The sequence below is a fragment of the Chinchilla lanigera genome, unplaced genomic scaffold (assembly GCF_000276665.1).
Source record: "Chinchilla lanigera isolate Chin_1 unplaced genomic scaffold, ChiLan1.0 scaffold00015, whole genome shotgun sequence".
In the NCBI taxonomy this organism is placed as follows: domain Eukaryota; kingdom Metazoa; phylum Chordata; class Mammalia; order Rodentia; family Chinchillidae; genus Chinchilla; species Chinchilla lanigera.
In genome coordinates this window covers 18,966,481-18,992,688 of record NW_004955416.1, presented here as the reverse complement: position 1 = coordinate 18,992,688, position 26,208 = coordinate 18,966,481, and the positions used below count along the sequence as shown (strand labels likewise).

Genomic DNA, 26,208 nt, shown 5'->3' with positions numbered 1-26,208 from the left:
GCTTGTGGTGCAGTCCGGCTGGCGAGGGCCACGCTGCAGGCCTCCCTCGGGGCAGGGTGGACAGTGCGCCCTTGCCGCCCACTGGCCACTCCCGCAGCGCAAGGGCTCTCCAGAGGCCGGGCTGTTTATGTTTCACAGAACCTGCTCTCCACACCTGCTGACTCTGCCACCATCGGGCTTAAATCAGAGCAGCTGCTGGTGTCCGCACATCCATGAGCGCCCACACCCAGGGTGGCCGCTTCCTGCCACAGCATCACGGCATCTCCTTCCACTGCCACTCTCAGAGTCACTGCAGCCTCAGCCGCAGGGCGAGAACGCTCCGATCCAGGGTCATTGCGAGAGATAAGGCCGCAAAGCCCTGGCCCGTGGCTGAACAGATGCCGCGTGCACAGAACCGGGCTCTCAGGGGCCGGCAGCCTCGCCAGCTGCCGGAGGTCACAGGGAGTGGGCTCCTCCCAGCCCCAGCCAGGTGTCTGTCCCCCGTACCCCTCCTGGAGTTTTTTTTTTTTTGGTTTTGGTTTTTCTCCGGTACCAGGAACCGAACTCACGACCTTGTGCTTGCCAGGCAGGCGCTTTGCCGCTGAGCTAAATCCCCAGCCCCCCTCCTGGAGTTTGAGCTGGGCACTTTGCAGCATCCCTGGAGGCCATGCGTAGGTGGCCCTGAGTACCAGCCCTCGGGAGGGTGCAGAAGTAATGCGAATTCTGGGTGACACCCTTAAAGGGCCCCACCTGCCACGCCCTCTTCTCCCCTCTCCACTGGTGGGATGCAGAAAGAGCGGAGCAGCAGAAGGGGCCTTACTGAGCCAGGAAACAGAGTCTTGAACGCAATATAGCAAGGCAAAGAGGGCGGAGCCAGGGCTGCCCTGCTCAGGACACCGCCTCTCCCTGCTGTCCCGGATGTTTACAGCCCCGGCTTCTGCTGCCCGAGAGACACCCATCCACCCCATAAGACTGTGCAGTTTCACAGCAAGGTAACCACCTTGTGCCCTGCGGCACCTGAAGCACTTCTGCACGGCCGGAGCCCCGGCAGTAGTTTATGGGCCTCTGGCCACTGAGGAGCACCAGAGATGACAGCCGTAGGCAGTCCCTGTGGAAGCAGGGCACACCCGGGGACTCGGTGCGAGCGAGGCTCTCCCACCAGCCCTGTGGCTGGCACTGCCTCCTCAGGCTGCCCCTTTGAGAGCCAGGGTCAGGGCCCCCACCGCCCAGGCCGCACAGCTGTGTGCTCCAGCTGTGGCCGTGTTTGAGAAGCAAGAGCAGGCAGCAGGGCTGAGCCAGCAACCAAGAGGCCACGTGCTCAGGGACACTACTGCCCGCAGCACTGGTGCCCGTCCTAATGGTACAGGCACCGCCTTCACACAGCTCTGCCAATCAGGGGCTCACCAGGCATACACCTACCTCTGCCGCAACCTATTTCAACTTGGCATTCACTGCATGGGGTGCTCAGGAGCGGCGGGGCAGGGGGGCAGGCCCGGGATTCTACAAAGTTACACAAAAGCTGCTAGGGTTAAAACATGCAAGGGCAAAGAGGAAGCCCCCTCTCCCAGAGGGTCCCCCACACCAGCAACCAAGGCAGCAACCAACGCAGCCGAGGATTTGCTCAAGTCTTTTTATTAAGTTAGAAAACTTGGTAAGAGCCACACAGCGTGGGTAAAGCACCATAGCCAGGTCCTTTGTGCTATGTGAAGTGTGCTTATCTCAACTAAGCATCCACGCGGGGGCCACCTCCTGCAGGCTGTGCGGCTGAAGGGCCCAAGCGGCAGCCCTCCTTCAGCAGGCCCAGCCCAGCCCGGTTCCTCTCCCTTCCAGACACCCGCAAGGCTAGCGCCAGTGCTGAGGGGTGGGGACACAGGTGGCTGAAGAAGCGAGTGGTTCATACAGTGGCCCCGAACCTCTAGGAACACTGCGGTCCACTTTGCAACTCTGGTGCTGGGCCAGCAGGCAGCTCGATCCACCACAGGGGGCCCAGCAGCCCGCTCAGACGGCAGGCGCGGTGAACAAGGGGTAAGCTGGGGCCCCGCCACAGCTGTGAGGTGCCCAGTGGCAGGTGAGCAGCATGCTGAGGACACCCCAACAAGGGATCTGGGATGCCAGCGGAGGTGGCCATGGGCCCTCGAGACTGTTGTTACTTTCTGAGCACAGGGAACAAACTGGGCAGGAACCAGTGCTACCAGCTGAAGACCAAGATGGCAGGGAGGATGGCAGGCGCCGCCCGCTGCTCCCCACAGACACGGCTCCACCCCAGGCCTGCCCTGTCTTGCGGAGTGGCGGGATGGAGCGCCCGCTGCTGACTGGGAGATGCTGTTAGGAGACGCGGTCACCGCTGCCCCTTAGGGTGGACTCTGAGGAGGCGAAGAGACAGGGTGGCCCTGAGAGCTCCTCTGCTGAGTGGCCCCAGTCCCTGGGTCCTCGGGCGGAAGCATCTGTCCCACACCTAGCGCAGCACCACAGAACTGGGTCCTCTGTGGGATGGGATGGGCCTCTGGGGTCCAGACCTGCTCTCTGGATTTGGGGGTCTGGGTACACTTGTTAATGAAATCTGGTGGTATCAGTAAGGTCACCCTGTTGTGGCCCCCAAAATCTGTCCTCAGTTTTCTCCTTGACGACCAGCTGCTCTCAGCCTGGCAGACCCTGTTTCCCTGAGGCCCAGACCCCGCCTGTCCGGTGACACTAAAGCCTCCCACAGGGAAGCCCGCGAATCAGAGGCTCTGTGCCAGGGCCCAGGGCCCAGAGCCCAACCGCGCCACCCACCTGGCCTAGCCCCACCCAGACCCCTCTCCTCTGCCCCTGGCCCAGCTCAGGACTTGACGACACAGGCGACCTCGGGGCTCTGCACACGTTCCTCCCTGAAGCCGGGGGGCAGCCCACGGCTTTCTCGCTGCTCCTCGCCCTGTGCAAAACACACGAAGCTGGAGAGGCCCCGAGGCACAGGTGCGGGACACAGCTTTGTTCCTCGTGTCTAAAGCGCGGGAGCTGAGGCGTCCACCAGCAGAGCGGGGGCAGTCGGCTTCCGGCCCCTGGAGAGGTGACGGGGCAGACGAGCTTCCGCCAGGCAGCCAGGACCAGGCACTCCGGGTCGGTGTGAGCCGAGGGGTGGGAGAGACGCAGAGTCTGCGGAGAGAGGGAGAGGGAATGAGCGCCCAGCAGCCACTGCTCCGACACAAAACCGCAGGACAAAGAGGCCGCGTGTCAGGCCTGGACTCGGCCCTGGGAGGAGACGGCAGCATCATGCACAGCACCCCTGAGCGTGGCTTCCTCCCGCGAGTGGGCACTACCCACCTGTTCACAGCCGCTGCAACCACACTCCCCACACAGCCTCAGCCTGGCGGGCCCTGGGGACACCCGGGAGCACACAGACACCGACACCGGCCCGCGCCTCGTCCTCCTGGGACAAACTGCAGATGTGCGTGAATAACTGCAGCGTGACTGCACCTCTAGAGAAGCGCTACAAACGAAACCTACAGAGCGGGACCAGAGCCAGGGCCCTGACTGTGTTTTGGCAAAGGGTGTAGGAAGGAGGCAGTATTTCCCGGGACCTGAAGGGTGGGTGGGAGCAAGCTGGAGAGAGGACAGCGGTCCAGGCAGAGGGGACAGCACGCGAGAAGGCCATGAGGTGAGAATGTGGCACATTTGAAAATCCAAATACACGTGGGCTTGTGGGGGGGTCCACAGGTGGAAAAAGGCCAGGGCGTGGCTGGCCATGCTGTGAGACTGAACAGGCGACAGGCTGGGCGGGGACGGCAGCCAGACGCCCATCTGGGCCGGCAACGATGCTGACTGCACGGCATCTCAATACCAGGATGCTGATGGGCGGGGATGGGGGTGAACAGGGGCAGCCCCATTGTCACCAGGCTCCCACTGCAGGGCTGTGGGCTCCTGCTGCAGGTGAGGGTGGAGAAGCCGTGAAAAGGACACCAGAGGAGGGCCTAGGCTCTGGGAAAGGCTGCCTGGAGCATCCGACACAGCAAGGAAACTGATGTGGCGCTGTGGCCGTTTCCAGGCCCGAGCCCACCTCTCAGAAGGACAGATGTGGCCAAAGGTGTGAGTCCGGGAAGGCATCCCTCGGCCAGCAGCAGCCCTTCAGGTGACCCCATCAGGGGACGGGGCAGGCTCGGGACAAGAGGGCCTGGGGTCCTGAGGGCCCCTGCACTCCTGCATGCACTCTGGTCAGTGCTGGCAGCGCTGTGGGCTCTAGGCTGCCCTACACCGGGGCACTTCCATCCCACACTCAAGGCGCTCGAGAGGGCTCTCGTCTTGGGGTACGGTAGCCCTGTACAAGCAGCCACTCCTTCCCAGTGGCAGAGACAGAGCCGCCTCAGCAAAACGCTGGCAATGCTGGTGGTCTTGGGGTGCGGAGATTTGGCTGTGTTTAACCTGCACATCTGTCTTTGCTTATTGCTGTTTAGTAGAACTACAAAGACTTTATCAGGTTCCATGTCTGTAACACTGTAATAAAAACCTGCAGCCAGCACTGGGGGCCTGAGGACACCTTCCTCAGGGACAGGGCACCCCACACACACTGCTGGCCCCACTCCACAGGAGTCCCGCCTCCCTGAGTGTCAGCAAGTGCTCAGGGCCAGGGCCGGCTGTGAGGGGTGCCAGTCTCCCAGGGCTCCATGCAGGTGAGCAGCTTGGTCAAAAGGCCCCTAAATATGCTGAGATCCTCAAAGCTCTGGAGCCTGGCGTCTCCACGGAGGGACCCATACACCTGGCCAGGCAGTACTCAGTGGCCAGGAAAAAGGGAAGAGTCCAGCCCAGGGAGTGACCCAGTGAGACCACGCACACACCAGCGCAGGCATCCCCTGGTCACTGCCCGCTATTGTCCTCTAGGGACACAGACTGAGTGATAGCCTTGCCGTCCTGCTGGCATCCGGTTTCTACACAGCTATACCCCCACCCCGTGGCTGGGCAGCCGCTCCATGTAGGAGATGCCACACAGCGCAGATGTGGGGGCGCCCACTGTCCTGTGGGAGCAGCAGCTGTGCTGAGGACCCTGGGAAGACTGAATGAGGGGGCAACTAGAGAGCTTGGTGTCAAGGCAGCCACCACCAGGAGTGCAGAAGGGGCACCGGGACAGGAAAACAAGTGAGTGCCACCTGGACGGGCATCGTGTGACTGTGGACAGCTACAGCCCATGGGGTCCTCAGCTGGTGGCTCTGAAGTTTGTACCCCAGTGGACAAACAGGACGCCCTCGGCACAGGGACACCAGGTACTAGAGATGCTCCTGATGCATCTCGCCAGGGCCCTCATCCCAAGAGCTCCCCAACCCCTGGCAGGAGGGGCTGGGGCAGGTTGGGGGCCTTCTGCTGAGAGCTCAGCTCTCCCTGCCTTTGAGGAGCTCTGGACTCAGCAGAAAGCCTTCAGGGTCAGAAGCCAGGGGAGGGTGCTCTAGGCCAAGGGGGGGCTGCAAGGATTGCTGCTGGTTGCTGCAATCTCTGGTTGCTGCTGGGCCCACAGGAAAGACAAGCTGAAGCCCAGGGCAACTTGGGAGCTGTGGTACCAGACACCCACCGCCCCCAGACATGCGCTCTGGGAGGACGGGGCCCTGGTGTGGCTTCGCAGGTGGACCCGGGCACAGGTCGTCATGTGACTGGCCTCTCTGTGCCCACAGGCTGGGGAGGCCTAGTGGGACACAAGCCTGTGATGCACGGGGTTGAAGGCAGGCCCGAGACACAGGGATCTGACTGTGGGGACCCGCTGGGGACATCAAGAGGCCCCTGCAGCCCAGGGCAACCCAAAGCCATCATCACCACCATCCTCCCCCTTACAAACATGCACTCCAAAGCCCGCCCCTTGTTTGCTTACTGGTCCAGGACTGTAACACACTCTCCACCCCTACTTTCCAGATGGGGCGCTGGGCCTGAGTCACACACTCTGTTTGGGGCTAAGCAACCGGAAGAGGCAGAGCCCAGAGGCAATGCACACTTCCCTTCCAGGGTGCCGGAAAGCAAAGAAATCCCTCAAGACGTAAGTGGGTCAGCAGGCCCAGCTGAGCTGCCCGTCCACTGGCAGGGATGGGGCAGCAGCCTCTGGTGGTGGGGTGGGCAGCCTGCCCCCACCCACAGCTGAGGAGGGGACTACACTCAGGGTCCCAGGCAGTGCCACCCTCTCTGCCCTCCACCGGGCAGGTGACAGGCCTTGCTCCCAAGGCCCCGAGAGTAGAAAGAGGTCATGCATGAGGAAACGCCAGCATCCTCTTTGCAGTTTACTCCCCAGATGGCCAAGAAAGTGACAGGGTTGGATTTTTCTCCCCAAGAGAAAGAGAGCACAGCACAGCAAAACAAACCAGAGAAGCCTTAAAAAGGACGAAGCCCACGTCTGCCGGGGCCGACCCGAGCCCGGGCACACTGTGCTTACCGCGGGGCTCCGTGCACATCTCTGGTGGGAAGGGCCTGGAAGGCTCTGAGCTGGGACATGAGACACGAGCACTGTGTCTAGTACACAAAGCCTTTCTATGGTGCCCACAAACCCACCACCCGCACCGGCCCTAAGCACCCTGCCAGGCTGGCGCACACAGTTCTTCTGGCCTAGGCACTTGACCATGGTCCTGCCCTCACCAGCTACAGGAGAGACCCCACCTGCTCTTAGAGAAGGCAGAGCCAGACGTGACCTTGGTCAGACTCTCTGGCCGTGCCAGGCCTGGCCTAAGTCCCTGTTGCCTCCCGCCCCTCCCTTCTCCCCAAAGAGCACCTGCTGTGTCACCTGGCTCTCTCCATCCACTGTCACCTGTGCCTGTTTTCCTGCGATTCCACACGCTCACGGTGCCAAGGAGCGGCAGCAGACTCACAGGCACCGGCTCCACTGCCTGCCCTGCTCAGAGGGACAGAGACGGCCTCATCTGGATGCTCACCTCTGTGAAGAAGGCCTTCTCTCCGTGTCACCCAGGGACAGGAGGCAGAGGGCCCCTCGCGTGCTGGCAAGCACACAGCTGCCCCAGGAGAGGCAGGACTGTCTGTGCTTGAGCCCCAGCCACCTGCTGCTCACCCGGCCTTCCTTGGAGGCCCGGTAATCATCACCCAGAGTGGGGCCACACTGGGGCTCACCTGGCTGGCTCTGCAGGTGTCCTCAGGCCGGCAGGTGCTTCCAGGTGCTGACGAAGGCCGTGGGGATGAGCGAGTAGGGCACGGTGGTGATGCAGTTCCAGGTGTCTGAGGTGGGGTCGTAGCAGTCCAGGGTCTTACACCTCTGAGTCCCAAAGTACCCCCCCACCACGTAGAGCTTGTTGCCCGAAGCCAGGGCATGGCAGGACATGCGCTTGGCGGTCATGTCCCCGATCCGCGTCCACTGGCTGGTCTCGCAGTCAAAGCGGTAGGCCGAGGCGGCTGTGAATTCCGTGTCACCGCCCATGATGAAGATCTGGCTGCCCAGGGCAGCGGCGGCCGTGTACCGCCAAGGCTGGGGGCACTCGGCCATGATCGTCCACCAGTTCTCGGAGGGGTCGTAGCACTGGACTTTGGACGCCATGTCTCGGTGGATGCTGGTGCCGCCGAAAACGAAGAGCTTCAGCTTGGCGCTCACCACAGCGGCATTGCTGACACCATCCCTCAGGGGGGCCACCATGGTCCACTTGTTGGCCCCGGGGTCGTACTTCTCCACCTGCTTCAGAGAGATGGACGGGGAGGCTGGGAAGACGCCTGCCAGGGACGTGTGGCCCCCCACCACATAGAGACAGTTCTCCAGCTCAGCCGAGCCGTGGCCGAAGCGGGCAATCAGCATGGGCGCTGCCTTGGACCACTCCTCGTGGCCAGTGTCATACACCCAGACGTCCTTGGACACCCCGTTCTCAGAGCCCCTGCCCCCAGTCACATAGACCTTGCAGCCGATGGCTGAGGCGCTGAACTCCTTCCGGGGGCTGGGCAGGTCTGCCTTGGGGATGATCTCCTTGGCCTTTCGGTCCACCTGGTAGATCTTGTCGCACATGAAGGTCTGGCCCCCCAGGATGAGCAGCGTGTGGCCCGCCTTGCGGGGCCGAGCGCAGAGGCTGGTAACCACGCCATCGTTCTGCAGGATCCTGGCCTTGCAGCGCAGGGCCTCGTCCACGATGAGCCGCGTGCGCTCGTCGGCCGTGAGCAGGGCCTCACCGGAGACCACCTCTTTCAGGCAGTCGGACGGCAGCAGGGCCAGCCGCACACCGCGCAGGAGCATGGGCAGGTGGGCCCTGCGCTGCTCGAGGTCATGCTTTACCCACTGCAGGACGGCCTCGAAGACGGCCCGCTCGTCCTCGGTCTCAAGCTCGTCGCTGGAGATGAGGTCCAGCAGCGTGTCCTTGGACAGACTGTTGAAGTCCTCACTCTGCCGCACCGTCTCGAAGTGCTCCAGGCACATGCGCCAGGAGAACTCATACAGCCGGCGGCACTGGTGCGCATCTGACAGCAGCATCATGCCCAGGCAGTTGGAGGGGCCCAGGTTCTTCTCCAGGAACTCGGCGGCTGCGTCCCGCACGTCATGGAACTGCAGCATGTCACTTGCCTCCAGCAGCGACTCGGCGTTCTCCTCGTTGATGGCAATGCGGGAGGAGTAGGCGAAGTCCAGCAGCAGCTCCAGCACCTCGGGGTGCAGGTTGTCCTGGAAGTTGACGGTGTCATCCCGGCTCTCCCGCAGGCCATGGCTGAACATGGCCTCGAAGTAGCGACTGGAGGCAGCCAGCACAGCGCGGTGGCAGGGGAAGGCGCGGTCCCCAGCCCAGAGCGTGACGTCGGTGAACATGCGCTGCTTGCGCAGTGTGTTGAGCTGGGCCAGCACAGAGTCGGGGTGCGAGGCCTTGTGGAAGAGGGTGATGTTCATGGAGCCCGTGCTGCTCCGCGACTTGCGGGTCTCATGGACGCTGACCGACATGGTGCACGACCTACAGGACACACACATGTGAGAGGGGCCCCTGCTCCCGCGACCTTCAGCCCTCAGCCCCAGCTGCCCTGTCTTCTCCCCACTTTTCTGCTTGCTCCCACAAGCCTGCCCCACATCCTCTGCCACATCTCCAAAGACATGCAGGGGGTGGGTGGGGCTCACCCTGCCCTGTAGAAACCAATCTGGTTCTGCCTGGCCAGTGCTGGGACTCTACCTTCCGCCTGGAGATGAGCTGCTGCCGCCTCCTGTAGTGAGCAGTGCATGCGAAGGCACCCTGACCTGAACTGAGCGCAGGAACGAGCACCCTCAGCTGCACTCTGCACCTCAGGACACTGCTCTGGGGAAGCATCTGTTAGGAGCCAGCTGCACAGCAGGGCCCAGGCAGAGCTGCTGCCAAAGAACTGGGGCCGGGGGACCTCAGCCCTGAAGCCGGGCCTCTGCCCTCCCCTGGGCCAAGGAGACTGATTCCTGCAGGTGGCTGTGGGGACTTGTGAACACATTCTCAAGGGCCTGTGAACAGCAGCAGAGCTTCCTCCCTGCCCCTGCTCCCAGGGGACCCGTCCCCAGCTGGGATCCAAGCTGTAGCAGCCCGAGAGCCCCTGTCCTTGAGAGATGTTCAGCGTAGACAGGCTTGGCCCTGACAGATGAGAATTGCCCAATATGAGTTCTGTACCCTGCAACATGTTTCCTCAAGTGGTGCTGCAATTGCTAAACCCTCGGGTCTTTGTCGCCCTCTGCAACCACTGACAGTGGTCCACCCTCAGTGGAGACAGACACCCAGCATACACTGGGGCACGGTCAGCACTGAAGCAAGACAGTCTGGCTACAGCAAAGACTGGACACTCGGGGCCACCAGCTCTCCAGGCAGCTGCGGGCCCTGGGTCACAGCAGGCAGCGCTCCTGCCTCCTTCTCTGCCAGCCCCAGTGACCTAGCACTCAGCACCCGGTCTGAACAATGACACAGACACACAGGTTTACCACCTGCTCCGATCTGGGGAACTCAAGTGCTTTGGCTCTCGTTCAAATGCAACTGAATTTGAACTTGGAGGATTTCCAAAGCCCTGCCAAGCCCAGCTCAGTACTGCGAAAAGAAGGTGCCACCAACACCCAGGGAAATCATGTGCTCAAGAAGCACAGCCAAAAGCAAGTTGCATTCAGTGTCCTGAGCCCAAAACATCTGTGCTGCCCTCCTCCTGTTAGTAATGGGATGGAGGAGGGTCTTTCTCATCTTTAATTCTCAAAGCAGGACTCCTCCCATGCCCCACTCCAAGTCTATTTTCTATTTAAGTTTAATCTGGTAGAGGAAGGAAGCAATCTCATGCTTCAGTGAAATCATAAACTAGCATCCAACTGCACTTCGCCCTCTCCTCCGCTGGTGAAGAACCAGAGAAACTACAAATTAATGATCAGAGAGAGCTGCCTGGGCAAGGTCCACACTCCTGGGCTTCAAGGTCCTCCTATACTCCGGGCCAGGGACAGAGCTGGGGGAACTGCAAAGCCCGGCCCATGGCAAGGACATGGGTCCAAACCATGCACAGGGGCTCCCATTCTACCACTGCCTGGACCACCTCTCCTCTCCTCTATACCTCAGTTTCCCCTTCTGCAGAGTGCAATTCTTGTTCCACTCCGGTCTCCATGGTTCCCGCACTTGTTGGCAATTATTTCCCAAGAATGCCCTGCAAGCCGGCCCTGGGATGTGGCGTCATGCAGACCGAGAGGCTGCGCTGACCTGATGAGATGGAGGCCATGCCCACGGCTTGGCCCCCGATGGGCGGGAATTGCCCAACATGCATTCTGGACCCTGCGACAAGTTCCCTCGAACCTTGCTGATTGCTAAACCCCAGCTTCCACCCTCTCTGTCACTGGATGCCTTCCTCAAAGTGGCCCTTCACCCAGAGGCTCCACCCCCACCCAACCCCACACCAGCACCGCCAGGCCATTTTATGATCATCTATTACCTCTACTCTGAGCTGCAGAGAACACTGGGGGCTCTGACAGCCAAGCGCCAGGAAGGATTTGGGGCTAAAACTCCCAGGCCCAAGCCCTTTCCCCGAACGGCTCCTCTGGTTACCCACAGGGCTGGCTGCTGACAGAGAGCCCTGCTGGCCCCACCAACATGGTGGGCAGCACACGGCAAGCCACGGGGAGGGGCTGGGCTTCCTGGCCTGGGCAGTGTCGTCATACGGTACACTCCCCTCCTCACTGTCCCCCGTGTGGGTCCCGGTCCCGGCTCTCGAGGCAGCTGGCCCCGGGGCTGCGTGGCTACGCCTGGGTCCTCTCCACACCATCTTCTAGGGCTGCCTGGCAAGTGCCCCAGGGAGACTCCCTGTGAGGGGCAGAACAAAGCAAGGATCCAAACTGCAAAACCGCAGGGCAAATCCCAAACAGCAGCCGGGCCGCCCTGAGAGACACAAAGCAGGGACCACTCCAGGCTAACACTGGGTGGGCAGCCCAGGGCCCCAGAGCTGACTGGTGTCCCGCTAAACCCTCAGAAGCCAGGTCCCCACTGCCACCAGCCCCCGAGCCTGAGGTTGATCCCTTCCGAGAGCAGCAAGGCACCTGGCTTGGCTGTCCCCTACATGTCCTACCTCCTCCGGCCAGCTGCCTCTGGGCCAGTCTTCCAGGGACAGCGGCCATTCATTTACTCACTGGCTTGGCGGATCTGAGTGAGGCGACCAGACCCAAGGCACAGGTGAGGTTGGAAGGCCCAGCCCAGCCCCACAGAGTTTTGTGCTGTCTCCCCGACTGTACAGGGGCCCAGGAAAGTGCAACTATGCGTGCACAGTGCCCACTGATGCGACTCCAACACCCGGAGGGGAACCGGCGCAGCCCCCTTCCATGGGACAGAATGGCCCTTCCACCCCTCCCCCGCCCAGGACAAAGCCCCGAGACACACAGCACACCCCTTCCTGTCACATTCTGCCCTCGTGAGCCCAGGTCCAGCGCAGGAGGCCCACAGAGCACGGGGGTCCACCCCTGCCGTTTCCAAATGCAACACGAGCTTAGCACGTGCCAGAAGCAGACAAATCCCGGTGTTATGTGAAACCATGCCACCACTAAGTGAGCCAGAGACACAGAGCATTCTAGACTCAAGCGAAGCACCCGACAATGGGTCTTCTCCCTAGATCCTTCTGCCTTTTGATGGCCTTTCTGCACAAAAAGCCAAACAACAAAAAATCTTTTCTATATTTGTTCAAAAAACTGTGCAGGGCTGGGGTAGGGGTGAGGGGAAACTCAAGCGCATGAGGCCCCAGGTTCAAAAGGGTGTGCACCCTGCTTTTTTATTTAAAATGTGGCGGCTAGAGCTGTTCATGTTTCTCACTGTGCATGAATATTTCTTTTGTTTTTTTCATCCTTTTACTGTGGAAGGTGAAGACACAGGAATCACACTAAGGCGCAGGGCCACCTCAGCCTCGCCCTTGCCCCGTGTCTCCCACACAAGCATGGAGGAGGATCTGAGGCCAGGGAAGACATCTGCTTCACTCACTGCTCGGTAAGAAACAGGTCTTCTCTTCCGGTGATCCCCACCTGTCCCTGTCTCAACCAGCTCCCCACCAAGGGAGGGACGGCAGGTCACCCTGACAAGGCCAGATCGCATCCCCTTCCCAGCCTCTCACACAGCACACGTGGGGGACAGCATGGTTCCCAGCCACTCCTCTTAGGTCACAGTCACCCTCTTACAGGCACATCCCCGAATCTCTCTCTCTCTCAGGCTCTGCCGGCCCACAGCCAGAGCCGGGAAGGGGCCGGGGGTCTGTGCCGCAGTGCGCTCTGCGCATGGTGCAGCCAGCGCCGGCATCACTAAGCACACTCGAGTGGGCGCCACTTCAGCTCGAGTTCTCCAAGGCACAGCCCAGGCTGGCTGCGGCACCGTCATCGGGGAGTGGGAGCTGTCATCACATGCTGATGGACACAACTGAGGTGGGCACCTTAGCCCCAGCCAGCAGCTCTGCCTTCCCATGGAGGCACAAGACAGGAGGCGAGGGGTCACGTCCTGCAACACCTGGCCGAGATGAAGCAACACTGGTTGCGAAGCATCAGTAGCGAATGCTGGCTGGGAAGGGAGCCAAGTCAAACAGGCGCCTGCCATGTACCTGACGCGTTTTACATATTCGGCATGATCCTCACAACCAAGTGTGACACGGTGACGACGTTCTTATTCAGGACGGCTAGGAGTATACCGCAGGAACAAACCGCCGCAGGTCACAGTGGCCCTCCCGGACAGATCTGTTCGTTGCTCACACTGCACGCTCTGTGGTTGTAACATGTTCTCGTCGTTGTCCCCCAGGAACCCAGATGAGAGAGCTGCAGCCATGTCACCAGTCCCTATGCCAAGGGGAGAAGGGTGGGATCTGGAAAGCGCAGCACCCGTGAGCTTGCCCAAAGGTGCCATCCTGCCACATGCCCACTACTTCCGCAAGTCACAGGACAGAAGCTCACAAGTTACTGCTGAGAAACGGCACCTGCTCACCCATCCAACCCCCACTGCAGCCCCGGGTACAGGCACACTTACACGCTAGGAAAGCTAGGGTGTCTGCCCAAAGCCCCACAGGGAGCGGGGGGCAAAGCCCAGGGCCCTGGCTGGAGTGTGTCCCCACAACCACACAGAAGGAGCCCAGTGTCGAGGCTGGGGAAGGGCTGGCTTTCCAACCCAAGTCAGCCCCACTTCTTCCCGGCACCAAAGGGGACTGAGATCTGCAAATCTTAGCCTCGTGTTTGCCCCGGGTTCTGACCCAGGACATTGCCCTCCCCACCCACCCCATGGAGCAGCCTTCCTCACCCAGCCTCCGTGCGGTCCGACAGCGACTTCCTAAAGAGGACTTGGTCTCTTGCCAAAGATACCAGCTATAGGTCATGCGCTCCGCTCCTCCTGGGCAACGACGGGGCTCACGGTGAGCCCTCCTGCCTCACTTTCTGCATTCAGATGCCGACCTGCCTTCAGAGAGGACCTGTCGAGCTCCCAGGACTCGTTCTGCTACTCAAAGACTGAGTATGGTCTCCACCAACTTTGTGGTTTTTTACAAAGAGAAGCTGTCTTGCTGAGGAGAGAAGCCAGAGAGCAGAGTCCCTCCCGAGGAAGAGCTGTCCCAGCCACACACCCAGCCGACGAAGGGGCAGACACCACCACAATGGACACGGCCCGCCTCTCTGCCCAGGGTCCTGTCTTCCCGAAGAGTGACAGCTCCACGGACCAAGCGCACACACACAATTGTAAGAGACAGGGGCAGCGAGCAGGAGACAGACGACGAGAGTCCCCAGACTCACAGCATGCAGGCATTTTCACAGGGAGGGGGTGGGGAGCCCGGCTTCTAAGGGGCAGACACTGGTTCTCAGGGGACCAAAAGCGATTCCTCTTCTGCACAAAGCACAGCACACTAACAGACACACAGGGCTCCTGTGGTCCTGAAACGTAGCTGGCGGTGGGCGAATTTAGGACGAAAGGGTCTCAAAGGCTTTTGGGGTGGGAAGGTGTTAAAAAGCAAAGGTCGAGAAACACTGCAAACACAACTCTTCCTTTGGCTTGGTAGCTCCAGCTTCCCTCCGCAAACAAACACTTTGAAACTGCTGCAACTGCTCTGGGGATGCGTAGCTCAGCCACTGCCCCCGTACTTATCATACTGAGGCTCTGGCTCCAATCCTCACAGGACACATTTTTTAAAAGTAAATAATTAAAAGTTAAATGGCTGCAGTCACAGAAATACTCTTTTTTAAAAAGAGAATAAACAATGTTTAAAAAGAAACAAAACAGCAAAGCAACCATGGTTGTTTTATTGCATATTGTTACCTTCCATGTATTTACTCAGATTACCAGATACAGAAATGCAAAACTGCTCAAAAAAATTAAGCATTAACTGTTCCTTTCAATAAACTAACAGAAATTAGTAGTACAATTATGTTAGCTATTGTGTGTGTATGTATTTTTTTTCCTGCTTCCTTTCTCTTCTCCTTTCCCTCATCCCAGCTGTTTTAGACTGTTTTTGTCTTAACTTTTCTCATGGTTGCCATTTTCCTACTCTTCATTCACGACCGAACAAAGACGGATGGAGGCAGACACTGGGGACACGGTCTCTGGCACCTCATAAAGCACGGTAGTCGTGTCTCTTCGGTGGCCCACTGCACATTTTAACATCTCCGAAACATCTACTAACCAGGATTTACTAAACCATTCACCCAGCGGTTTTTGAATTTTTATCCAAAGACAAAAACTAGCTTTGGCTGAATTACAGTTTTCTTTTGAGATAAACTCCTCGCATAATAACGATAGTTTTTGATGTAACGCTGTCCTGAAAGTTGCGTGTCCCCAAGTGAGCCGGGCGCAAAGGCACACAGAAGCCACGCCTGCTGAACACAGGCTGCTCCCCACCGGGAGGGCAGCAGAGCACCGGCCCCGGCACCCTGCTCCCACTGGCCCAGGGCTGGGGGCTGCACAACCGCCCCTGGCCCCAGAGCTGAGGCCGTCCACAAATCCAGCTGTGGCTCCACATTCCCATCAGCCCACTGCCCCAGCCATGGACGGGACTAACACCTCAGCACTCAGGTTCCCCCATCCTGAGTTATTTCACTTGTGTCCTTTATCAATTATGAGCAGGAAAGAGACAGGAAGACAGAGAGAGAGACAGACACAGAGAGAGAGATGGGCGGGGGAGGAAGGGAAGGGAAGGAGGGAGGGAGCGAAGGAGAGACCTCTCCTAAGCAAACACTCCTCCCCGCTCAGCAGGACCCCCTGGCACTTGCCAGCAGAGTGACCCTCCGTCTGATCCCACAGGCACAGCCATTAAAAGCACAAGGGCCTAGGTATCACTTTCAGCGAGCCACCTGGAGCAACAGGCTGGAGAAAGAACTTGTCCTAGGGAGCAGAAAAAACTACAGTGAAGCACGGACCATGAACTGGCATTGCACTCTTCCTCCTATCCCCTAGAGCCCAAAGCACTGCACGTCCTCTCCCCATCCAGGGAGGGGCACACGCAGAGCCCTCCGCCCCAGCACTTCCACTCCTAGGAACTCGCCTCCCATCACACTTGGCCATGAACTTCTACTGTAGCTTGGTTACAAAAAAGCAGAAGCTGGGCATGGCCTTGAGGCTCATGAATGAAGCCAGCTGTGTTGGTTACTTTCCTCTCATTGCTGAGACAAAATACCTGACACCCAGCATTAAGGAATATGGCGACCATCTACTGGCAAAACCATGTAAACAATTTGTTTACATGGTTTTGCCAGTAGATGGTCGCCATATTCAAAATTAAAACTGAGGAAAAAATTAGATATTAATTTAAAAATAAGAATAAACCCACTAGATGCGCACATAAATGAGCTGTTTCTCATAAATCAATTTTCCAAAAATCTCTCTTATTGAGAATAGTGACTGGAATCTCCTGCTTTGGCAGTCAATCTTCTAAGATGTGCTTTGACTGCAGACTACAAGGGAAATCCTGCCTCCTCTGGACAGAGGAGGACACCTTAAGCCTTTTTAGCTAACTCTGGATATTCTTTAAATTTATGCTAAGACTTGACAAGCGGTAGTTTCTGAAAAGTTCGCTGTGGGGTGGAACCTGAGCTTATCAGCGAACTTCTGTACTCTGACTTCTCGGCTGGCCTGTCTGCATTTGGAACAGCTCATTCCCCCAGGCATGATTCTGTAACACAGTCAGGGGCATCCGGAATACACTGCTTCCCGGAGCTGGGCACTCAGGGGAAAGACAAACGTGTACTACTGTTGCCACGAAAATAGCTTTGACCTGCGAATCCTCAACAGAATCTGAGAACGCCAGGCTAGCAGAATGCCCTTATCCTCCACATGGATCATGCTTTCTTCTAGAGAGGCTTCGGTAGAAGCCTGGGCACCTGCGTGGTTTCCATTCCCCCTCCCAGGCTCGCGCTACCTGGTACTCAAAGCCACTGGAGGCACGCATGGGCGCCTCCCTTCTCACAGGCGGCCTGCAGCCCTCCTTCCTGCCTCAGCTAGCAGACGCCGCTTCTCACCGCGCCCCCTTCAAAATAACAGGCCTCGGTGGCGTGCAGAGGGCGTTGCCCCAGGCAAAGTACAGGGCCGTGAGTCAGCCACAACACTTGGGCGTTCTCGCAGGTGATAATTCTTGGCCTCTTGAAATTACATATATTTGCATATTTATAGCAAATACATGGTCCCATATAGCCACTCGCTCGTGTGTACTTTTACCGTATAGTTCGGCCACCACGTCCCGTTAAACCTGCCTTCGTGGGTCCCTGTGTTAGGCCTTCTTTCCCGGTCCTGCCTTTACTGCTGCCCACTGGCTGAGGACAGGGCCCTGTCCCCCAGTCTCCTCACTGCCACCGATCAATCAGGCACCAGTGCTGACCCGCTGGGCACCGACCTCTCCTACTCCGAAGCCTGAGGCCTTTGCTCCCCAAACTTGTACCCTGTCCCCTTTTCAGGCCCCACCGACCCTGCTGTTAGAGCTCCCTGCCCACCTCCCCAGCCCTCTCTTCTCAAGTCTCCACACGCCACAACCCCGCTCACGCACCCCTCTAGACTCTACTTGTTCAGGGTATGGAGGCCCTTACACATAGTATGCGCTCAAAAAAACACAGTAACAAGTAATTTCTGGGCCCGGACAGCGCACTGGGCCCACAGGGCAAGGGCTCCTGCAGCAAGTGAGTTTAACACACTAGCACCCTTTGTATTTTTGTGCAGCGCCGAGATGTCTCTCCTCCTGTGGGCCAGCACTGTTTACTACTTCAGGTCACTGTGTCTTGTGTTCTTATCTACACCTGCAGCTTCTCAAGGACAGTACTCTGCGTCCTCTTTGCCCTCGAGGACACATTAGAAACCCAAAAGCTTCCAGGGAGCAGAAAGGGAGTGAACCACAGCATCTACCAGAATAAGAATGAAAACAATCCAGAGATCTGTTAACGCAGGTGAGTGGTTCTAGTGTCGGTCCCATTCCTGAGGCAAGATCGACACACTTCAAATCCGATCTCTAAGTGCTAGCTGGGGGAGACCAGCCCTCGAGTACCTTGGGCCCCTCTTACAGGTGCTGGGATTTGAGACCAGCAACATTTAGTACCCTGCTTGAAGTTGGCATCTCCATTTCGATTTATGTGCTTTATGGAGCGCAGTTGAGGGCTGGGTCTTGGTTTCACTATCTGGAAAGTAGTAGTGAAAACAACTGTCCCTACCTCAAGGTACTGTCCTGAGAATTAAATGTGAAAACACAGGTCAAGAACACACACAATTCACTCAGTTCCTAAGAGACATGGCCATTCCTACTGTCACTGCTAACACGGCCCACCAGGTTTAACCCTGGGGCAGGCTTGATTCTGGGATGGTCCCTGATCTCTGGTGCTACCCTGCAGCACAAAAGGACTGCGGATGCAATTCATGTTTGCCCCAGGTATAATTAATCATGTTACCTTACTATCATTTCTTGAGTTGACCTTAAGACAGGGCCATATCTGAGCAGCCCTAATCTAATCACGCGCTCTTTGAGAGCAGTTTTCTCCAGGGCGCACAGAAGCAACTGGGGTTTTGAAGCAGGAAAGGATTGGATGCCCCTCTTCGGGGCTGAGAATGGAAGGAAGTAAGATGGGCACCCAGCTGCAGCCAGCAAGGAGACAGGAGCTCGGACCCGCAACCCAAGGAACCTGAGTCTGCCGAGCCAGAAAGCACTTGCACGCAGATTCTGCCCCAGAGCCTCAGGAGTGGCTCTTTCCCTTCACCCTGACTTTGAGACCAAGGCACAGGCACTGCTTGAGCCAGCCCAGACTCTGGCCCACAGCACTGTGCACGGAGAGGGAACGTGTAAGCCACGCAGCTTGCGCGGATTTGTTATACACCGCAACAGAAAGTAACACAAAAGCTCTCCCTTACTTATCCTTGGGGCACAGACATAGCAGGATCCCTAGGAGATGCCTGAGATCGCAGACGGTACCGATCACTGTACTCTGTTTTCTCCTATACATACATACCTAGGGTGATGTTTCACTTATAAACCAGACACAGCGATCAACAATAACTAACAGAACTGTAATGACACACTGTAATAACATTACTCCTAAGATGAACTGTTTATTTCTGGAATCTTCTACTTAATATTTTCAGACCACAGATAACTAAAACCATGGAAAGTGAAATAGCAGTTAAGAGGCGACTACTGTGGAAGCCCAGCCTCAGGCCATGGTGTGTTCACACTGCGTGCACACCACAGGCTCATCTAAAAGCTCAGGAGGACCTGTTCCACCGGCGGTCTTTAACAGCCAGATGTATGAGACTTGAAAGCAGAAGGTGTCTTAGTTATCTCCGCCTCGGCACAGAGCTCAGTGAAGAGTGGTTAGTAGGTGCTCAGTAATTCCATTTAATGAAGTCCCAACTTCCTAGGCAGAAAGGAAGCCTAGGGCTTACTGCTCCACAGGCTAGCATGTGCTGCTAAGTCCGAGGTGGTCAGGTGCAACTTTCTGGCAAAACTCAGCACTATCCTCCTTTACTTAGAAGAAAACTGCAGACACTAGAAACATCAGAGGAAGCCACTCAGCAACCAGGGTAGGTGTGTGTCCACGTGCACATGTGCCTTGCTTTACACCAAGTGACCTGTGTGCAGTGGCCCCTGCCTCACTGGTGGCAGCATCCCAGGGCCTAGCTGGCCCGCCAAACCTTGACATTTCGCTTGTAATTGTACCTTCCAGTAAAAAGTCCTGGTTGGAATGGTAAAAATAGCAACTGCAACTTCCTGCAACACAGACAGACCAGTGGATCCGGGTGCCTGAAAGGGAACGTGGTGACTCAACCTCAGGGTAACTGGGCAAAATGGCTGCCTGTGCGCTGCGCATGGGATGGAGCGGGGTAGGGACTCAGGCAGGGTGGCCCCCTCGTGCCGCAGCCCCCAGCAGACAACTCAAAGCACCTCCCAGGGAGGAGGCCCTTACCCCAACGGCCCAGGACAGAGGCATCTGAGACAGGCAAAACTGACCTTCACCCTCCTCCCTTATTAGCCGCAGAGGTGCACACCAGCAACCTCCCGTCAGCGCCCTCTGGGAGCCCATCTGTCCCCTTGGTTACTCCCCTGAGCCCCGCGCCATGTCTGTCCCCAAAGGTGTCCAACCAGGTTGAGCTGGCGGGATGACAGAAGCCTCCTTGTGGCTTCGTGCTGAGTCCTCCCGGGGCAGCCAAGGAAGTGCAGCCCGGCTGGGCGCTACTTCTGGAAAGGAGGAGTGAGCCCACCTGGGGAAGGACAGGCGGCCTGGCTACAAGTCCCCAGGCCCCGGGGCGCAGCGATAAGGAATTCCTCCCGGGTCACAGCGGCCCGGGCCCAGCTGACATCCTGACTCCTCCATCACAGGGCCTTGGGCCACCAGGGGACCTCAGTTCCAGGTCTCCCTTTCCTTCTCCATCCGGCTCACAGCTTCCTCTCGCTGCCTTTCCACCTCCAAATCCTGCACAGAGGCCCTCTGGGAAATCTGCTTGTTTCAAAGCTTCCCCTTACAGGAAACAAACAAGGACCCCAAAGTAATACCCGTGGAAACTCGCAGGTTTGAGCTGCAGCCTTCAGCCTCCAGTGACCTAAGCAAACCAGGTCTCTGAAGGCGGAGGCCCCTTTCGGAGCTTTTTCAGGGATAGCTCGGGGAACTCTCTCCCGGAGAACAGCCTGCTGGCTCTTCCCTTCATTCCCGCAGGCAGGAGAGGAGATGGCCCCACACTGGGCCAGCAGGCCAGCCTCTCTCAGGCCAGGTAAGGGCCTCACCTAAAGCCATCTCTGCTTCCAGTAAGCAAAGTCATTCCAGCCCCTGCTCTGGATACGCTGGCCGGCCAGAAACATGCAATTCACTTACATGTTCTGGCCCTCGGATACTTGGCTTTTGCTATTAAAACCATGCCTCCCGTGTTTACAGAGCTTCTGAGCCTAAAACAAACTTTCAGGAATGTTTTCCCAGGCACAGCGCACAGCAGCTAGCAGGGGGCAGGGCCGGGCAGGGATTAAAGGGCCCGATTTCACAGATGAGTTCACAGCTGAGGCCAGGAGACCAATAGGAAGCAGAAGCAGCACTCACTAAGCCTTCACCATCCAGAAGGACAAAGGTGGATCAGAATGGAAAGGGAAATCCTGAATAAACCACACTGCTTTTTTTTTTTTTAAGGAATAATGAGATTCCCTCCATCCTATCAGGTAAAAATGAAAATAGGGGTAACATCAAGGATGGGCAAAAATGTGGAGAAATGGCCACTCGGATGCTCTATTGGAGGGAGAATAAACTAAGCCTCTGTGAAAGGCATTTGGTTTGAACAATGAAAACTGACAATAATCACATTTGAGCCAGGCATGGTGGTGCACACCTGTAATCCCAGCACAGCACTCTGGGAGGTTCAGGCACAAGGATCACAAGTTCAAGTCCAGCCTGAGAAACTTTACACAATTATAAAAGAGGGCTGGGGGCTGCGGTTATTACGTAGTGAATATACAGTCACATCTGCTCATAAACAGAAATGATCCAGGATTGCAGGGATTATTTGGGAAAAAAAAATCAGCCATGATCCAAAAGTCTCTCATTAGGAGACAACAGGGTAAAAGATGACAGTTTGGCCGGTGTGGAACATTATGTGGCTGTGAAAAGGGAATATGTTCCTCCATATACTACATGACAGAAGTTGAGTGCTGAGTAGGATCCAAATTATGGAAAACCAAGATCCATATATAATCTGTGTCTGGACACATACCGAGGAAAGGGCAGACTTTTATACTATGCTTCATTTTTTCCCTTATATTGCTTAGTATGGAAACCAAGGCAGACTCCCTTTACACACCACTCTCTAGAACTACGCCATGATCACCTGACTACCTGTCTGCCTCACCTGCAGACACTGAGTTCCCAAGTAGGGCCCCTCTTTTTGTGAGTGTGCCTGGTACTAGAGAATGGACCCAGGATCTGCACACTAAACTACATCCCTATCCCTTTTTGTAATTTTGAAACCATCTCTCCGTAAGTTGTCCAGGCTGGGCTTGAACTTGTGATCCTCCCAGGCTGCTGGTATGACAGGCGCATGCTGCTGCACCTCGCTAGGGTCCCTCTTGGTGCCCGACCTTTCCTTTTCCAGGGTCAAGACCAAGGCAAGCCATTCAGAAGGCACTGAATAAACGGTGCATAAAGGGGGTGGGATATCCTTCTTCAGATTTCCGAGGCTGTAGATTCACAACAGACTCTCTTCCCCTGGTCTCCTGGGCCTCGCTAGGGTGAAGCAGAACTTAAACTCTGGACCCTGGGTGCATTGCATGCTTTCTAGAAAAAAAGCTCTCTAACACTCTTGGCCCTCACTTCTGCCCAAACAGACCTGGCCAACTGCAGAGCTGGCAGGCAGCTCAGCTTGGGCTTTGGACAAGGAAACCTTCTCTTATCTTAATTAGGAAATTAATTTCACTCAACGTAGATTGATCTGCGGTCAGTACCTCCCTCGGGGACCAGACAGGAACAGGCAAAAAATAAGCAGGGCTGGTTTCCCTCCTCTCCACGGATCCTACTCATGGACACACGGCAGGCAACACCCAAGGTGACAGTGGTCTGGGTGAGCAGGCCAGGCGGGCAGCAGCAGCCGCAGCTCTCCCACGGCCTGCTCAGCGGGCGGACCCATCCAACTGGTCCTGCAGGAGCCTCCCTGCAAAAGCCTGGTGCTCTGCACCCCCCTACCCCACCCCCGTAATCCCTCTTGCTCCTTGGGGCTTTGTCCATTTCTCCATCTCTCTTCTAGGAGGTGGCCCTGGCTCTGTGCCCGGGGGACAGCCGGCAGGCTAAGTCTCGTGCCATGCACTGGGGGGGGGGGTCACTGGGCACTCCCACACTTGCTGCCCAGCCAGACACCTTGGGACATGAGTCACCCACACGTCACCTTCCTTCGAGCCTATGTCTGTTCCTCCTGGTCCCAGACCAGCACCTCCCTGACCCAGTCCTCAGGCTTCACCACCCCTCAGCCTCGGGCACACGGGGCCCCAGACTCTGAGGCCGGAGTCAGGGAACAGAGGGAGGCTGGGAGAGAAAAGCCCTCTGCAGTTACTGGGAAACTTTGCCTCAGTCTCTGTACATCAAGATAAGAAAGGACACTGGAGCCTACTGCACCTGTCTCCTCCTAGAGGTGGAGAAATGAGGGCCCATTCAGGCAAGTAACAGGGCTGGACCTAGAGCCCACCCAGCTCCTAAGTTCTGACTTCACGGCTCCCACTGAGTACGGCCGCTGGACCTTCACAGCAGAGCCTGTGAGAAGCGCTGAGGTCTTACGGTGAAACACTCAGGGCAACCTCGGCAAACAGCAGGGAACTGAGCCCACAGACTGAGGGACCTGCACAGCCACACAGCCAGGCAGGGTCCCACCCCAACTGCGCTTTCTGCCAGCAGCTTCCAGGTCTCAGGAATCAACTGCAGGATGGTGAGGGGCGGACTGGGCCTCAGACCTCAGCTGCACGATAAACAGGGTGGCATGCGCTAGCCTCACAGACACTGTCTCCAACTTGGGTTGCGGGAAGCCACAGTGGGGGGAAGAATGGCCGGGGAAGTGGGGTGTGCCGGCTCCTGCCTGTATTCCCAGCACTCTAGCAGGCTCAGACAAGAGGATTGTGAACTCAAGCTCAGCCTCGGAAATTTAGCAACTTAGTGAGACCCTCCCTCAAAAAAATTTAAGAAAAAAAGATACAAAGAGCTGGGGAATGTAGCTCAGTAGAAAAGCCCTGGATTTAATCCCAGTAGCACCCCAAAATAAAAAATAAACAGAATAAAAATAAAAATGAATGGTCGGCAAGGTTTTTATGTATGTGTTTGCAGAAAATATGGTATCATTTCCAAGTGAGTGGGCTTCCTGAGACCACAGAGCTTCCACTTTTAACAAACAAGTCAAGAAGCCACACATGCCCACCCTTTGTCATCCCACAGAGCACAAGACAGGGCTTGGAAAGAAGGATCAGCAGAAAGAGGTAGAGAGGAACGGGTGGGTGGGGTGCGACGTGGCTGGGGATCCAGGAGAAGGCCACAAGCCAGCAAAAGACTTCGATTCCCAGAGGACGGAGAAAGGGTCTAAGACGGGCAGGGCATGACCCACGTCCACTTGGTGTCAGACACCACTCCAGGGGATTCTATGCAGTAAGGTACTTCATCTTCATAATGTCGCCCACATGACCAGGAAGCTTCAGTGGGGTTGAGTTCCGTCACAGACCACTGGCAGCACTTGAGCCCCAGTCTGGGTCCAAAACTGAAGTTCCTTCCACCAAGCCAGGGCTGTAGGGACATAACAGGGAGCCCTTTCCATCCCAGGGCCCCTCTCCACCCTTCAAATCCACAGCATTTGCTCCCAGCTCCTAATGCCTCCAGGGACCTGGAGTCAGTCTAGCCAGGCGACGGCTAGAAGCCAACCCCCATCAGCTCCAGAGCCCTTCAGAACCACTTGGGGGACAGCGCTGCTCAGGGAAGAGGTGGTCTAGCAGAGGGGCTGAGGCCTGCACAGGCTGCCGACTTCCTTCACCTGGAGATGCACAAGTTCCCTCAGAAGACCTGACCCCTCAGCCTACTCGTCCCAAGCGAGTGTTTCCTGGCTGGGAAAATGCTTCAACGCCTCGAGCAGCTGAGGCAATTCAATTATGAAATTTACCACATTAGATGAAAACCAGCAGCTCAATCAGCCAATTCATTTGAGTCTGGCCACTCTGCAGCTTGTGCCAGCTCTGCCCCACCCCACCCCACCCCTGCCAGGCCACACCCACCCTGTCAGTTGGTACAGAAGGACGAAGGGCTCGGGCAATGGCACAGTCCTGGCATGAGCAGGTGGGCTCTCCCAGGGCCCACTGAGAATAGAGGCTGCATTCAGAAGCCATCCAGCCTCCTGCAAAAGTGGACAGGTGGTGCAGGCTGGGCCACCTCAGCCGAGTGCAAACCTCCCTTGCATTCTCCTGGACCTCACCTGGGCCTGGAACCACCATCCACCTGAGCCGGCCCTGGGAGAGGCGTGGGTGTAGGAGGAAAGGCAGCTGCCTGAGGCCTGGGATCTGGGCTGTGTGGCGGCTTTCTCAACTTCTCTTAGTCCAGAGGCCTTAGCTACCTGTCTCCTCCTGCGTCCCTTCAGCAACACTGGCTGCCTCTATCCCTGGTGCTCCCTGCACACTCAGGTGAGGGCCCCAAATCCCTACGCCAACATCCCTCTCTAGCAGATCCCTGAACTCAGGGTCCCCAGCCAAAGTCAGCTCAGACAATGAAGAATTAATCAGCGAATGTGACTGACTGCCTACAACCACCCACTAAGTAACACAGTCCTCACCCTAAGCTGTCCGCCTCCCTCAACCTGACAGATGGGAGAACAGAGCCTGCTTTCAGGCAGATGCAGCCCCAGTGCAGGTCATTCCTCCTTCCTGCCCGCAGGTTTAAGATGCCATTAAGGCCCACTGGGCTGCAGACGCTGCCGCCGGTGCGGAGCACACAGCAGCCCACAGCTCTGCTCTCAGCACCACACACATAAATCCAGCTGCAGCCCAGGACGCGAGATGACAGATTCTTCCATTTCTCTCTACTTTTCCTTTTAACGACCTCCCCGGAGTCACTTCCTGACAAATGACTCAAAAGCGAAATGACCGTGGGGCCTTGGAGAAGATCATCAGCCTCCACAGGCACAGCAGGTGAACACAAGGACCCCGGCTGGGCACGACCGTGTGTCCTACTCCTCGCTGGCCCCCAAATGCAAGCCGTCCCCAATGCCCCCCGGAAATGCCCACAGCATACCTAGCGGGCACCGCTTCCCGTCGGGACCAGCTTGGTCTTGTGCCATTGGCAAGTTCCCCTCTTCCTAGTCTCACCTCCAGGACAGAGCGAAACCTAACACAGACACCTGGCATCCTCTGCCCTGACTCACCACAGCCTGCGGAGCCTTCCCGGGGGGGGCGGGGGACAGGAATGGGGGTTCAGCAGGAACCAGGAACGTCCAGATTAAACCCAGAGGGGTCTGGAGTCCACCCCCCCGCCCCAGTCCCTCTAGTTAGATCGCTACACAAATTCTCTGCTTAGATAATCAGGCGGCGCGCGCCTGTAAGGTCAGCACTCTGGAAGGCTGAGGCAGGAGGATCACGACTGCAAGCCCAGTTTAGGCAACTTACTGAGTCTCTCTGTCTCAAGATAAAAAAGGTCCGGGGACGCAGCTCAGGGCGAAGGCCTCCCATCACGGAGGGAAGGGGAGACAATAGGAAGGAACACGGGGTCCCCGCCCGAAGCAGCAGCAGCACAGCGATGTGTCTAGCTGCCCGGGCACACCACGCCGAAGGACACGCTCCCAACGCCGCTACGCGGGAGAACAGGCGGGCGAGGGTGCCGGCATCGCCCGCGGGTCCGGGCCAGCGCAGGCGGCCGTCCGGGCGGGCGTGGGGTGCCGGCGG

General features: G+C 57.5%; 1 protein-coding gene across 1 annotated transcript in view; it reads right to left on the bottom strand.

The window, feature by feature from the left end:
- Window positions 1-1,589: 1,589 nt before the first annotated feature.
- Window positions 1,590-26,208, bottom strand: part of Klhl25 (kelch-like family member 25) — a gene marked incomplete in the record, with an annotated part of 25,134 nt that continues 515 nt past the window's right edge. Inside the window, 2 exon segments of the mRNA XM_013512646.1 lie at window positions 1,590-3,111; window positions 7,045-8,846. Coding sequence (XP_013368100.1) covers window positions 7,067-8,836 — 1,770 coding nt within the window.